The sequence below is a fragment of the Geotrypetes seraphini genome, chromosome 1 (assembly GCF_902459505.1).
Source record: "Geotrypetes seraphini chromosome 1, aGeoSer1.1, whole genome shotgun sequence".
In the NCBI taxonomy this organism is placed as follows: Eukaryota; Metazoa; Chordata; class Amphibia; order Gymnophiona; family Dermophiidae; genus Geotrypetes; species Geotrypetes seraphini.
This window is the reverse complement of record NC_047084.1, coordinates 196267785-196284502: the sequence shown is the minus strand read 5'-3', so window position 1 is coordinate 196284502 and position 16718 is coordinate 196267785. Positions and strand designations below refer to the sequence as shown.

Genomic DNA, 16718 nt, shown 5'->3' with positions numbered 1-16718 from the left:
AGCAATGAAAATAAAAAAAGAAAAACAACAATTTATAGAATTAGAAAAATTAATAAAGTCTCTAGAATCAAAATTAATTGAAAAATGGGATTATTTGACACAACAAGAATTGTTAAAAGCTAAAGGTAAATATAATGAAATTTCTTCAAAAATCATTAGAAAAGATTTATTTGTACAACAAGCTCTGTATTATGGAAATTCGAATAAGGCGGGAAGATTGCTTGCAAATTATCTCAAAGCAAAAAGGAAAAAAACAAAAATAATTGCAATTCAAAATGAAAATAAAGAAATGTTATCTCAAACTAATCCTATAATAAAACAATTTTTAAAATTCTATAAAGATTTGTATTCTTCCGAGCCCTATTCAGAAAAGGAAAAAGATGGTATAGAATTTTTAAAGTTAATAAATGGACCAAAGATTCCTGAACATATAAAACGAAGTTTAGAAGAACCAATATCCTTAAAAGAGTTAGGTACAGCATTGAAGTTCCTCAGAGTTGGATCCGCTCCAGGTGGAGATGGTTATACAGTAGAGTTTTATAAATCATTCCAAAACATCATAATGCCCTATTTATTAAAATTATATCAGAAACAACTAAATAAAGGTTGTATTACAGGTACTATGGCTGAATCAATAACTATAGTTTTACCTAAGTCAAATAAAGATCCTACTTTGGTATCAAACTATAGACCTATTTCTTTAATAAATGTGGATGGAAAAATTTTAACTAAGGCAATAGCATTAAGATTGGCTAAAGCTCTCCCTTTCATTATTGATATGCATCAAACAGGTTTTGTTGCTCAAAGACATTCGTCTCATAATACTAGATTGGCACATCACATGTTATATTTGACAAAATCCATCAATGACCCAGCATTCTCTATTTCATTAGATGCGGAAAAAGCTTTTGATAGAGTGGAATGGTCCTTCATGTTTCAGACAATGGAATGGTTTGGTATAGGATCCGGTTTTATACAAATAATAAAGGCATTGTATAACTCCCCTTTTGCTAGATTATATATTAATAATGATTTTTCAGAAAAATTTATTCTACAAAGAGGGGTTAGACAAGGATGCCCACTATCTCAAACTTCAAACCGTTCTTTAGGTACGTGAAGGGGAGGCAACCGGCAAGGGAGGAAGTGGGACCGTTGGATGATGGAACCAGAAAGGGAGTGGTAAGAGAGGAAAAAGAGGTAGCAGACAGGTTAAACAAGTTTTTCTCGTCGGTCTTCACGAGCGAGGACACATCCAATGTACCAGAACCTGAGGAGATTATAAGTGGGGATCTAGATGAAAAGCTGGAGCGAATAGAAGTAAGCCATGAGGACGTCCTACGACAGATAGATAGATTAAAAAGCGACAAATCACCGGGCCCGGATGGAATCCACCCAAGGGTACTAAAAGAACTGAGAAAGGAAATAGTGGAAACACTCCAGCAAATATGTAATCTATCATTGAAAACTGGGGAGATCCCGGAGGACTGGAAAATAGCAAATGTCACGCCTATCTTTAAGAAAGGATCAAGAGGAGACCCGGGAAACTACAGGCCGGTGAGCTTGACTTCGGTTCCGGGTAAGATGATGGAAGCACTTATTAAGGACAGCATCTGCGAGCACATGGAAAAAATGGGCAGCTGAGGGAGAGCCAACATGGCTTCTGCAAGGGAAGGTCTTGCCTCACAAACTTACTACATTTCTTTGAGGGAATAAACAGCCAGATAGACAAAGGGGAACCCATAGACATAATTTACCTCGACTTCCAAAAAGCTTTCGACAAGGTACCCCACGAACGGCTGCTTAGGAAGCTGTGGAACCACGGAGTGGAGGGGGATGTATACCGATGGATTAAACACTGGTTGGCGGGCAGAAAACAGAGGGTTGGAGTGAAGGGCCAATACTCAGACTGGCAACGGGTCACGAGCGGAGTTCCGCAGGGGTCGGTGTTGGGACCGCTCCTGTTCAATATATTTATAGACGATCTGGAGACAGGGACGAAATGTGAGGTTATCAAATTTGCAGATGACACCAAACTCTGCAGCAGGGTTAGAACCACGGAAGACTGTGAAAACCTGCAAAGGGACCTAACGAAGCGGGAAGAGTGGGCCAAAAAGTGGCAGATGCGTTTTAATATAGAGAAATGCAAGGTCATGCATGTTGGGAAAAAGAACCCGATGTTCAGCTATACAATGGGGGGAACATTGCTAGATGTAAGTACCCTTGAAAGAGACCTGGGTGTGCTGGTGGATACAACAATGAAAGCATCAGCACAATGCGCGACAGCCTCAAATAAAGCAAACAGAATGCTGGGTATCATCAAGAAGGGTATCACGACCAGGACAAAGGAAGTCATGCCACTGTACCGTGCAATGGTGCGCCCGCATCTGGAGTACTGTGTCCAGTATTGGTCGCCGTACCTCAAGAAGGACATAGCATTGCTTGAGGGGGTCCAGAGAAGAGCGACGAAAATGGTAAGAGGTATGGAAAACCTTTCATATGACGACAGGCTAGAACAGCTGGGGCTGTTCTCCCTGGAAAAGAGGAGACTTAGAGGAGACATGATACAAACTTTCAAGATCCTGAAAGGCATAGATAAGGTAGACAGGGACAGATTCTTCAGACTGTGGGGAACAACAAGTACAAGGGGGCACTCGGAGAAACTGAAAGGGAATAGGTTTAGAACCAATGCCAGGAAGTTCTTCTTCACCCAGAGAGTGGTGGACACATGGAACGCACTCCCGGAGGTTGTGGTGGGGCAGAAGACACTACAGGGATTCAAAGAAGGTTTGGATAAATTCTTGAAGGAAAAGGGGATTGAAGGATACAGATAGAAGTAAGGATAGGTTTTTTTAGGGCAGGGAACACTTGACAGGTCATGGACCTGATGGGCCGCCGCGGGTGCGGACCGCTGGGTGCGTATACAGACGTAAAGGACCTCTGGTCTGATCCCGGTGGAGGCAACTTCTTATGTTCTTTGCTTTTTGATATCGTTTTAGAACCCTTGTTATTAGCTATAGAACAGATAAAGGAGATACAGGGTATTCCACATTCAGATAGAGAATATAAATTATCAGCATATGCGGATGATATATTACTTTATTTGAGAAATCCGGAAACAACCATTCCAAAGCTACTCGAACTGATTGAAAGATTTGGAAAATTTTCAGGATATAAAATAAACTGGAATAAATTAGAAGTACTTCCACTCAACGTACATTGTACAAAAAGTTTATTTGACTCATTTTCTTTTATTTGGAAAGAGGAAGGATTAAAATACTTAGGAATTTGGATTACAAAAACTATAGAAGAAACTATGATAATCAATGAAAAAAATTTATTACAAAAAGTGTCAGAAATGTGTAAGCAATGGAATCCTTTGTGCATATCTTGGTGGGGGAGAGTGCAAACTGTAAAAATGATGATTTTACCAATAGTTTGTTATCAAATGGGTATGATACCAATTTTTTTCCAGGGGTCTTTTTACAAAAAATTGGATAAAATATTAACAAAATTTATTTGGCTTGGAAAAAACCCCAGAATTGCTCTAGTATCTTTACAAAGACCAATTGAGGAGGGAGGGGTAAATTTTCCAAATTTTTATAGGTACCATCAAGCCTATATTATGCGTCATGGTATGTATTGGATCCTCCCAGAACCCATTGAACATATACCAGATTGGTTCTGGTTAGAATGGAGATTAATGTTTCCTTTACGTCTGAGTCATGTGATAAGTATTCAAATGCCAAGGTTATATAAAGATCATAAAATATTAATGGATACTTGGAAAACTATAAGATATATAAGTAATCTAACTCCTATTCCAATAACTAAATCAACGACTCAAACAATATGGCTTAACCCAAAGATCAAAGTTGGCGGTTTTAAAATTATCTGGAAACATTGGATGATGGCTGGAATTCGTATTTTAGAAGATGTAATAAATAAAGGTAAACTGCTTGAGTTTTCACAATTGCAAAATAAATTTGGTTTAAATAAATCACAATATTTCAGATGGTTGCAATTGAAGCAGGCCATTCAGACAGGGTTCTCTGAATGGAAAAATCTTAATAATTATCATAGTATGGAATTCTTATGTTTTCAGATAGAATCCATGGGACACCAGGCCGCAATGTGGTATAAATTAATATCTGGATTTATACATTAAAAAAAAAAATGGTCTTAGAGATATTTGGAGCATTGAGATTAAGCATCAAATTAATGCATCTCAATGGCCATGACTTTGGTCTTGGAGGATAAGATGTACAATGTCAGCATCTATGAGACAAACTTGGTTTTTTATTTTACATAGAGCTCTATGGACCCCTACACGTTTACATAGAATTGATAGCTCTAAGTCTAATAGATGCTGGCATTGTCATCTAGAAGCAGGGACATTAGATCATCTTTTATTCTATTGTCCATTCATATTAACATTTTGGAAATCAATTTGGCCCCAAATAAATAGGATGTTAGAAAATCCAGTAGCCTTGACATATGATACAATTCTATTTGGTACTACAATGAGAGCCCATAGTCAAATCTCATCAAATAACAACAAACTTTTATTTATAATGACTGGAATAGCAATACAGCAAATTACACATAATTGGAAAAATTGGGACAAATTGAACTATAATTTCTGGTGGAACTCAGTTTGCCATATATATAAGATGGAACATGCATTTGCAACACAAAAAGGATATATGAATAAGTTCAAGAAGATTTGGGGACCATTAACAGAATATTGCAATATTTGAATTTCATTTTCCCATGATAAGAAAATAGTATAAAGAAGGAGGGGGGGAGGGATTAAGGGGAGGGAATTATTCTCTTTATCATATATTATAAATAAAATATTATAATAGATGATATTCTTACATGAAAATAACGTAATAAAGGGAGGGGGAAAAGGTTCATATTTAAATAATAATTGATAAAATCATTACAATATATATATTGTATAACTTTATAAGAAAAATAATTACAATTATATAATATATAAAACCATAAGAAAAATAAGACAAGAAATGTTATATATAAAATATATTATAAAAATATCAAGTGTATTGTTAAGATAATTGTATGAAAATTTATGACACTTGTTGTTAAATGGAAAAAAATTTCAATAAAAAAAAACTTAAACAGAGCATCTTTTTCTAACTTGAACGTGATTGAAACAGGTCTAGATAAAAACATAATTATTTTTAGACTTAGAAATTTCTTCCTGTTCCATTATCATTGAAAGATGTCCTAATTTTGGGCCTCCCAAAACATTCCTCCAACATGCTTCCTTGCTATGTTGGATGAACTTGGTGGAAAAATGTTCATATTCTGCTTTTTTGAGCATTGCAATTTGGACATTTTCTGTAGAAAGATGTGGTGGTGGTTTTTTTGGCCCTTTTGGCTTCAAATATGAGCACCTTAGTGCCAGAAGTACTAAATATTTTTCTTATGGACAGCAACTGAGACAGCTCCTTTAGTACATATGTCCCTTATCAGACTGAGCATAATACATTGTTAGATTTACCTGTTGATTTTCAATAGCTCATCTATATATTGTATTTCATTTTAACATCTCTTGCTTTGAAAGACAAAGAATGTAATAAGCATGAAAATATATTTCTTCTGCTAAGTGTGTGACAGTCAAAGATGCATACTGTTGTAAATTGGCAGCTACACAGTTCTAGTGTGCCAAAGCAAGAGAGACAACTAGCTAAATTTTATCTTGGATTTGTACTTGGCAGTACTATCTTATTGGAAATTTTTATTCCTTCTGTTGTAGTCACGAATCTTAAATTGGCATGTTTGCAAATCATATGTGTTCAGTGTCATATTATCATATGTGTTCAGTGTCATAATATCCTGCTTTGTAATGCTGAATGTTAGGCATATTTTAAACATTCTCTGCATTAGAAAGGAGAGAAGAGATTTAATGTGTAAAGCTGATATTTAATTTATACTTTGCTTTCTACTTGACTTTGGAAGCTTTAGCAAGCAGCCAAAATGGAGAGGCGTGCAGACATTTTGATGTTGTGGCAAGATAGATTTGTGATGGCAAAATTTAATATAGGTTGCTGCTACAAAATGTATTTAGTGACTTAACATTTTTTTATCTCTACTAAGTGAGTAATGTCCCATTTTATAACTTACGGTATATTTCTTAAAACTGGTTGCCTTGCATCCATGGATAAATCTAGTACATTACTTTAAAGACATTGTAGGGCAAATTCTATAAACGGCGTCCCAATTGTAGGTGGAGGTAGGTGTCCTACTACTGCCTAGCCAGCCAATCGGGATGTACTTTAAAAAAAAAAAAGCCCCTAGGAGGGTCGCCTACATTGGGGGCATTTTCGCGAGCCTAGGGAGGTGCGTAGGACCACCTAAGCTCGCCTGAGGCTAGGTGTGGGCGTGGTTTCGCCCGGAAGTGGCCTTAGGCGGCCCTAGGCATCTCCCTAGGACTGCAATAGACACCTGAAATGTAGACCATAAAAATGCTGATCTACATTTCAGATAGACATGGCCCCTGATCTGATTGCAGCAGGGAATCTCCCTGCTGCGATAGATTAGTGGCTGTGGCAGGGAATCTGTGCCCCCCCCCAAAAGACTACCATCAGGTGTTCCCTCCCCCACCCCCCCCGAACACATCCTCCAGTAGGAGGGATGCCCAGTCTCTCATGCTGGAAACCACACACACACACACCTCAAGACATCTCCGGGCAGGAGGGATGTCCAGTCCCTCTTCCTGGAACCCCCCCAAGCCCACCCAGATCCCCCTCCCCCAAGTACCTTATTGAGTTGGTCGGCTGGAGGGATGCTTATTCCCTCCTGCAGGCCTGCCTCCACTGAATGGCGGGCCTTTACCGGGGAGGGACCTAAGGCCCTGTTGACCCTGGCGGTTAAGGCCCGTCCCATAAGCACCTGGGCCATCCAGAATCTTAGGCCTATCTCGCAGTGCATTCTGCGATGCACTGGGAGTGGCTTAACATTCTGATTGGCCAGATGACTTAGACCACCACCCAATGAAAGTGGCAGGGCATCCCTCCTGCTGGGGGGTGGGGGTCTTCTGGCAGGAGGGACTAGGCATCCCTCCTGCCGGGGGATGTCTTGGAGTGGTGGTGGCAGGAGGAACTGGGCACTCCTCCTGCTGTGGGCATTTGGGAGTAAGGGGGGTGGCTTTGTGGGTCCAGCAGGAGGGACTGGGCATCTCTCCTGCCGGTAGTCCTTTCAAAAAGCAGGAGAGGGCAGCTGGGAGAAGCAGGAGAGGGTAGCTGGAGCGCCGGCGAGTGAAGAAAATCACTCGCGGTCTGCTCTGACCACCTCTTCCTGTAGTAAAGTCGGGCTACACCAATCAGGAGTTGCTTTGACACGCAGCTCCTGATTGGTGTAGCCCGACTTTACTACAGGAAGAGGCGGTCGGAGAAAACTGCGAGTGAGCGAGTCCACGAACCGCGAATTCACAGGGGAACACTGTATATCTAATAAATGTCTTGACACAGTTTTACCATGTCAACTATTTTTTCTTCCATTTGCAACTTTGGTTTCCTGACTACACGACCTCTCTTAACTTTACCAGATATTTTTGCCTGTCTTTTATCAATGCCTGTGTTAAACTGTCCATTGTAACTTCCTGAGTACTGACCCAACCTATTGTAATGTAATCTGACCTTGAACTGAATAGATAAAGGCAAAATAGAAAACCTGACTAACATGACATATAACATAACATACTAAAAAAAGGGTATTCCACTAAGTATTGGTTTCTTATTCTTAATTGCTTTTTGAATAGTTCTTTATATAATTGTTCTTTTCATGTGTAAAGTATGTTGTATTTTGGCCAGTGAAGAAGGTTCCTATTTTAATGCATGTTTCCCCTATCTTACATTTTTGCAGGTGGAAGATATTCAAATTACACTGCTGAGTTTGTTTTCCTGTCATGGAACATTATGAAGACTTGTCAGACTGTGAAGTGGATGACCATTCCTTCTTCGACAGTGATTTCGGTGAACAGTCAAAAATAACTGATTATACTCTGACAACCAGCAAGCAAACAGAAGAATGTGAAGAAGAGCCTAGTCTTCATTTAAACAACTCTTACTCGACAGTTGAAAGAAGTGTTGAGGAAAATCAGCCTAGTCTGGAAGAAAGTGAGAAAGGAGTGCAGCTGAGGCAATATTCACCAGATGATGAAACAGATCAATTTACAAACTCTTCAGCAATTTCAGTCAATCCAAGCTCAGAATGTGTATGTAAAGAAGATGTAACTCAAAGTATAAAAATAAACACAATCATTCCCACTGGAATTCCAAAAATAAGAGAAGAGGATGACAAATATGGTACAGAAGACAGTAGTGATGAAGAAGAGGAAAAAAGGCTAAGGCCCAAATCAGCCAAGCAGTCTAACTGTCTGAAGAAAAATATTGGCAAGAAATATTCACGTTTTAGTGCCTCATCTTCCAGTTCAGATGCCGACTGTTTAGACACAGAGTCAGAAAATTACTTGTTAGAGCCTTCTAATTCCTCAGTAAGCAGAAAATCCTCCAGGTCTGTCAAAACATTGGAAGAAAATTCAAAGCACAGGCAGTACACAGAAGAGTCCGAAGATACGGTGACTGATGTGACTCCATTGTCAACACCAGACATCAGCCCAATCCAATCTTTTGATCTTGCAGCCACAAGTGACATACTTAAGAAGAAAAAAATAAAAAGGCAAGAAAATGTGAGCCAGGAGATTTATGGTAATTTAACAAGTTTAATTACAATTTAAAAAAGAGGACTAAGAATTCTGTTTGGTTAGTTAACTATCCACAAGGTTTAGCCTTACCTCTCTGTCTGTCTCATTAGATCCTGAATATAATGAAAAGGCCTTACACGATGCAATGGATTTGAATCAACTTTTGAAAGGTAACAAAAGTTTAATTTTCGTATTTTTATGTATATTTTATTAAATTTAAGAGGAAAGGCATTTACTGTTCTACTGAAACATCTATTCTGAAGGGTGATACCAGAAAGAAATAACTTATAGTATTATTCCTGTAGATCAGCAGTTCTTCAAAGACCTTGGGAAGTGTGTCATTGGGCTGGCGTTAGGAAGGGAAGTTGCTCTGAGGAGATAATGGCAGCAGGAAGCATGGCCCAGTGGCAGAAAATGGGAGTCACGCAGGCTCTAACATTTTTAAATTTGTTGTGAATTGCATCACAGTGGCATGGAGTACTTATTCTGATTTCAGTTCTGGTGTGCTTTGTGCACTGGAAGTGACAACATTAAGCATGTTTTGCAACAGCGACCCAAGGAAGGATTGGAGTTCACAAAAAATTTAAAAAGAATGTCAGGGCTTGTGTGACCAAGTCTTCTGGTATCAGTTCATTCTTACTTGCTGCCACATTGGAGGTAAAGGGGAGAGGCACTGTTGGGGAGGAGGGAAAGAGATGGGACAGAGAGATGATGGGCTGCAAATGTGGGAGAGAGAGGGAGGAGAGATACCGGTACTAGGCATGGTAGAATCTTGTGAAAGAGGTCATAGGTGGTTGTGAGGGATATACCTGAGAGGAGGTTAGTGAAGAAGTATGATAAAGGGAAATAGTAAGATATTTGATTAGAGGGGAAAGGGGTGGGATTTTATTTCTGATTATTACATAATATTTCAATATTTGAATGAATTCACAATAAAGATGATTTTATGTATTATTGAATTGGGAGGGAGGGAGGGATGGGGGATTATTATATTCAATAAGAATTATATAAATTTAGATTTCTTACATAATATTTTAACATTATAGAATACTAATTTTCTAATGAAATGTTAAATTTGATGCTAATATGTGAGTTAATCAAGTGTGTATCTTTAAGTTTTATATGAGTTTATTTGATACACTTGTAACATACAAAAATGAATAAAGAATTATAAAAAAAAAAAAAGATAAAGGGAAATGGGTGAAATAATGGAATAGGAGGCTGAGGAATGAATGAGATAGGAGATATAGGAGAGCTAGGGGTTGAGAGGTGGAAATGGAATGTTAATAAGTAAATATAAGGTAAAAAGAGGGAGAAGGAGGACAGGAGAGTAAGAAAGATGGTGAAATTTGAGTGGACAATCTAACTTGGCTTAGAGTCTTTCTATGTGTTAGTAAATGAAGGGCAGTTGTGAACAAGATTCTTTTGAGTGTGTGATAAAATTACACTATTTAATTTTATTTTTCATCTTTATTTTGAGTTTTGAAATATACCAAGATATAAAAACTTACTTACAGAGAGAAGAATACTAAATATGTTTACTAACAGATATGTAATTCTATTGTCAGTATTTTACAAGTACAACCTTTTGCAGTCAAAGCAGAGAGGGAACCAAAGTATAAGCAACACAAGGAGCAGAAAAAAGTACAAAGGGCTGTCGTGTTCTGGGCAGTCAAATGTCAAGTTTCTTGATGGACCTGACACAGGCCATTTTTCAGCATACCTGCCTGTGCTAAGGAGCACCTATTCGCGTATTTTCAGATTTGGCATGCTGCGGATGTATTTGACTTGTTGGTGCACCAGGATTCTGATTTGATAATATTGAATGATTTTGCTTTTCAACTATCATTCATCCTATTGATAGACCCCTGTCGCAGGCGGGTACGCCAAAATGCGGCATGTGTTGGGTCCATCAGTAAATTGAAGTTTGACTGCTCAGAGTCTGAAAGCCCTTTGTGCTTTTTTTCTGCTCCTTACAAGCCACAACCTTGTAATAATTTATTACCTTTTTTTATAGCTTTTATGCGCTTGGATAAGAAAGATCAGCGAAACTTGGTCACTGAGACTCCAGCCACCAAAATAAAGAAGAATTATTCATTTACAAATAATGAGGTACGACAAATTGATCGAGAAAACCAAAGGCTTTTAAAAGAACTGTCAAAACAAAATTCTGGGATGAGGAGCAACAGCATCATTCCTAAGAAACTGACATGCCCTCCTGTGAGGTTATATCACAGTGCTGTCAACAGACTAAAGGAACAACAGAGGATTGAAAAAGATAACCTGGTAAGTTGACCAAAAATAATTGATCCTAACAAATGAATGTGCTTTGCAGGGGTATAGCCAGTCATTAATATAAACAAAACATACTCTATAATTAAACCTCAAGGAGACCTCCCCCTAACTTGTTTTCCCACAAAGAAATTACCAAGGATCGAAAAAGAGTAGACAAAAGTAAATTGAAGTGGAGAAAAAACAGGGATTTCCCTGTCAGGTCTTTGAAGATTGCAACGCTCCCAATTCCCAGTTTGGATAATGATACATTGTGGGTAGTGACAAGCGTGAATAGCAGCTAAGTACTTGTTGTCTTTTTACTTGGTACTCTGATGTGAGTTTGGCATCTGTGGGCATCATTGAAGCTATTTTTTGAACTATGTCTACATTAAGAAACAGGGTGTTTCCTTCCTGTAACAACAGTATTGGTTTTCAACAAACAGGCAATCCCTGTTTACAAACATCCAACTATTGGATTCGCACTTATGAACAGGGGTCCTCCTTAAACCTTCGATGTCCCAACACACCCCTCTCCCTCCTTCCCGAGCTTCAACGCGCCCCTTCCCCTTCCAACGCATCCCTCTCTCACCTTACCAACCTCTATTCTGTGTCCCAGGTTTGCGTCCCCCCTCTCACTGGTATTTACCACCTTCTGGCTGGCTCCCTCCTTCCAGCCACAGTCGTTTCTCTTATGGCTGACCCGGAAGCCTTCCCTCCAATGTAAACTGTTTAAAACACTGTGGACTATATTGGAGTAGTTTTTTTTATCCCATGAAACACAATTGAGGCTTTTTCTTCACTTCAATTCTCTTTTGTCTCCTGTGTTTCGATCCTTAGTAAGTTTTTTTTGGTGGGGAAACAGTTAGGGGAGGTCTCCTTGAGGTTTAATTATAGAGTATGTTTTATTTTTTTTTTTATTTTAATTTATTTATTTATTCAATTTTATCAATACACTACTTGTATTTCAGATTAACAGAAGTTATTAAAAAGAAAACTTATAAACCAACTCCACTTAAGTCAGTGTTTTGGTTATTCACTTATGCTTCCAATATATTTAGTCCACAAACTTTGGAGAGAGATTTTTAGAAAATAAATTTAACAATTGAAACAATCTTATCCAACTTAGAAAGCGGCAATTATCTGCGGTGCTACAGCCATTCATGGCAGGTTATACATTCTCAGCCATAGGCACTACTTGCTCTTTGGATTCTATAAATCCTACCAGTTGTTTAGGTTCAAAAAATAGATAATTCTTGTTCTGATAAAGACACAAAACATTTTACAGGAAATTTCAACAAAAAATTTGCCCCCAAGGCAAGGACTCTTGGCCTTAATGCCAAGAATTATTTCCTACGTCTCTGGGATCTTAAAGACATATCAGGAAATATTCGAACATTAGAACCTAAAAACTGATCATTAATATGACGAAAATAAAAACGGAGTACATATTCTCTATCACTTTCCAAAGTGAGAGTTATTAACAGGGTTTTCCTTTCCGTTATAATCTCCAAAGAGTTTTCCAGAAAAGTTGTTAAGTTCATATTTTCATTGTTTGTCCCTTGAATCTCATTAGGAGTGGAAACTTCCATAGGTCTCTTAATTTGAAGGTAATTAGCTCTAACAATAGATGGCAAACTTTCAGTAGGAATAAGCAGAATTGGAAAATTTAGGAGTCTCAAATTATTTTTCCTTAATTGGTTCTCGAAACTTTCCATTTTTCTAGCAATAAATGTTCTTTCTTTTATTAATTCCAAGTCCAATGTTTTCATTTCACAAATTCTTGACTCCTGTTTTTCTATTTTCTCACTTAAATCTTTAAGGGCCAAACCCTGTTGCTCCACTTTAGAGTGGATAGTCCTATAAACAATGTTTAAAGTGGAAAAAGACAATTTGAGATTAGCGTCCATAACTGAAATAGCCTGCCATAAAGCCTCCATATCTATTGTCTTAGGCTTCTCCAGCACCCCAAAAATGATCTTACTTCCTCCCGAAGCTCCTCTCTCCTCTTCTGCGGTGTGGGTTAGCTGTCGGTGTACTGCAACTTCTTCTTCGGCTCCAGACGAAATTGGAGCTACCTGCCCTCCTTCACTGAGGATCAAAGACTCCTCCCGGTCAATGTTACCTCAGGAACTCCCAGCACTGCATTGCTTCCGGGTTGTGGTGGTGGCTGCCTCTGTTCCGGGCTCAACATCGCCCGAAACTGAGTTCGCCTGACGAATTCGGGCTTGCCCCTGAAGTAGCTCCCGCAGATTCACCCGAGCGGGCCAAGGCTCCTTCGATTGTAGACTGCACCAGACGCAGTGCCGCTGTCACCGCTGGAGGGTTGCCGCGAAGGGCTCCTTTTCTCTTACCCATACTGAGGTAAGGGAACTGCTAGTTAAAAAAAAAAAAGCAACGCCGGCCGAGTACAAGAGAGGGAGCCTCCCTCTCAGACGTCCGCTCTCGTCGCCATCTTGTTTCTCTCTGCCGCCGAGTATGTTTTATTTATATTGATGATTGTTTGTACTCTCTCCTGAATTTGTTTGGTAGAATAGCCAGACTCCCAATTTTGGGTGGGCGCGGACCTCAATTGGGTGGACAGAATATCCCATGTCACCCTCTTGCACCCACGTGTGGCAAGGCAATCTGGTCCATCCCCTCCCCACTGCCTACCTTTTGAAGAACCAATTTTCATTAGCAGCAAGCAGTGTGAACATCAGATTGAACATCAATCAGGATTCAGAAAAGGATACAGCATGGAAACAGTTATAGCTTCCATCCCAAACCACCTCTACGATCTTTTCAGCAAGGGTAAAAGTGCACTGATTTTACAACTAGACCTCAATAGTGCGTTTGATCTAGTAGACCACAAAATGATGCTACTATGCCTAGACGCAATGGGGATCTCGGGAAAAGGTAAAGAAATGGTTCCAGGAATTCCTAACAAATAGATCATACTGAGTAGCCAGTGATGGGAATTACTCTAACCCATGGAAAAACCCCTCGGGGGTTCCCCAAGGCTCCCCACTATCACCCACTCTATTCAACATTTACATCTCATCCTTAGGCCATCTATTACAAAAGCTAAGCTTAAATCATTATATATATGCAGATGATATATCCATCTTAATCCCCTTAAATGACATAACAAACAAAACAATACCTTTCCCATATAATGACCGAAATTGAAAAATGGACATATAAAAAGAAGTCTAGAAGAGCCTATATCATTAAAAGAATTACAAACAGCATTGAAGTCCCTTAGAGTAGGGACCGCTCCAGGTGGTGATGGTTTTACTGTAGAATTTTATAAATCATTCCAAATTACCCTTTTACCTCATTTGTTAAATTTATATCAGGTTGTATTTCAGGTACTATGGCAGAATCGTTAACTATAGCAGTGTTCTCCCTAGGGCCTTTTAGCCGGGCGCTCCGCCCAGCTAATTTAGATGACCGCCCGGCAGGTTAGAAACAGGTGGGCCGGTCTGAGCCTAGGCTGTATGCATCCCGTACTGGACCTTTTACGTGAAGCAATGGGACGCACATGTACGGCCTAAAAGAAGCTGGGCATTGCTGATTGGCTACTGAGTTAGGTATCTTGTCGGGCTGACCAATCGGTGGAGGGTGGCGCTGAAGCTTGCTGGATTTAGGTGCTCAGAGGATGGTTGCAGGTGGTGTTGCTGTAGAGTAGCGCAGGGTCGCGATATTGCTGGGTAAAGTCGGATGGCTGCTGCTATTACTTGTGGGGCCCACAAGACTGAGTGAGATGGCCCGCGCGGCGGAGGCAGGAGGTGAGCATGAAACACAACTGGAGGGAAAGGGTAACAATGAAAAAGAAGCCCATCCACAACCCTACCCGGAGAAGGGGTTAGGTATCTTGTCGGGCTGACCAATCGGTGGAGGGTGGCGCTGGAGCGTGCTGGATTTAAGTGCTTGGTGGATGGTTGCACATGGTGTTGCTGTAGAGTAGCGCGGGGTCGCGATGTTGCTTGGTAAAGTCGGCTGCTACTGTTACTTATGGGGTCCACGCAGCTGAGTGAGATGGCCTGCGCAACTGAGGCAGTAGGTGAGCATGAAACACAACTGGAGGGAAAAAATAACAATGCAAAAGAAGCCCATCCCCCCCTCCCGGAGAAGGGGCTTCGATGTGTGACAAGCTCTATAAACAAGAAATAGCCTTTGCAGGAATTTATGTTCACATTTGGAAAATCTCTCCCTCTCCCCCCCCAAAAAAAGGAAAGAAACCCAACACGTTTCTTATTGGGTTAACAATACATGTGTTCGAATTTACATAGGTGGGGGGAGAGCTGGGAGGCTGATGGCACGCTTGGTCCGCCCATATCGTAAGCGACAAGTCATCACAGCTATTACCGACACGCAGGGTCACACACATACGACTGAAGCACACATACATCATCAATTTGTGACGTATTATAAGGATTTGTATGCCGAGCGGCCCTCGACGGGCGCGGATAGAGACCGCTTCTTCAGTGATATCCTCCTTCCACGGCTCCAACCGACTCAAGTTCAGGCTCTGAATGCTCCCATAACGCGCCTTGAGGTGGAATTGGGTATTAAGGAGCTTAAATTGACTAAATCGCCTGGGCCGGATGGTTACGGACCGGAATACTACAAGATTTTGTCTGACGTTATATCTGACCCTCTGGCGGATGCTTTTAATTCCTTGCACTCCCAAAAAGGTGTGGACCGATATAATCTGGCACATGTAGTTTTGTTGCCCAAGCCGGGTAAGGATCCGTCTCAGGTGGGCTCTTATAGGCCCATATCGCTACTTAATCAGGACGCAAAACTGCTTGCTGCGTTACTTGCTAAACGCCTGAACGTCTATCTTCACCTCCTTATTCATGAAGATCAGGTGGGCTTTGTACCTGGCAGATATGCCTCAATGAATCTCACGAGAACTTTGATGGCCATTTATTCTTGCAGAGGGGGAACTAACCAGGCAGCTATAGTGGGCCTTGATATGGAGAAGGCGTTTGATAGCATATCTTGGTCTTACCTTTTCTAGGTTATGGAGCACTATGGGTTGGAGGGCGCATTTGTGGACTGGGTGCGTGGTCTTTATTTTTTTACTTCAGGCTAAGCTTCTTATTAATGGACAACTTACTTCCTCCTTTCCGCTAGCACGAGGTACTCGCCAGGGGTGCCCTCTGTCCCCGCTACTTTTTCTCCTGGCTATTGAACCCTTAGCGGTTAAAATTCGATCTCATCCTTCTCTTCTCGGTATTAAGGTTGGAACCAAGGAAAGTCGCATCAATCTATTCGTGGACGATATTCTGTTATATTTGGAAAACGCTCCCTTACACTTACTGGAGGCTCTTTCTCTTGTTTGAGATTTTGGGACAGTCTCGGGACTTCAGGTTAACTGCGCCAAATCGGAACTCTTGCCTCTGGCCTCTCACAAACATGAGCAATGGCATGATGCTCTACCGATTCCGCCGGTTCGGAAACCCATGCGATACCTTGGCGTTTATTTGAGCACCCCATCTCATCTTCTTTATCAGTACAATGTTCTCTATCATATTGAGGCTATCCGTGCTCTATGCGAGAAGTGGAAGGATTTACCCCTCTCCCTATGGGGCCGCGCGGCGTTATTCAAAATGGTGCTCCTGCCGAAGCTTTTATATCCACTTCAAACGATTCCGCTTTGGATCCTGAATAAGGATGTCCAGGCCTTTCGGTCTATTCTTCTTTCTTTCCTGTGGCGCAAAAG

General features: G+C 40.4%; 1 protein-coding gene across 2 annotated transcripts in view; it reads left to right on the top strand.

Moving 5' to 3' along the window:
- The window catches only part of CFAP97 (cilia and flagella associated protein 97), a 163427-nt gene that overhangs the window by 19827 nt on the left and 126882 nt on the right, over positions 1–16718 (top strand). For both annotated transcript variants that reach the window (XM_033943478.1, XM_033943471.1), the window contains exons 2-4: positions 7891–8735; positions 8842–8901; positions 10749–11017. In XM_033943478.1, coding sequence (XP_033799369.1) covers positions 7934–8735; positions 8842–8901; positions 10749–11017 — 1131 coding nt within the window. In that variant the 5' untranslated portion in view covers positions 7891–7933. The remainder of the gene's footprint in view (positions 1–7890; positions 8736–8841; positions 8902–10748; positions 11018–16718) is intronic.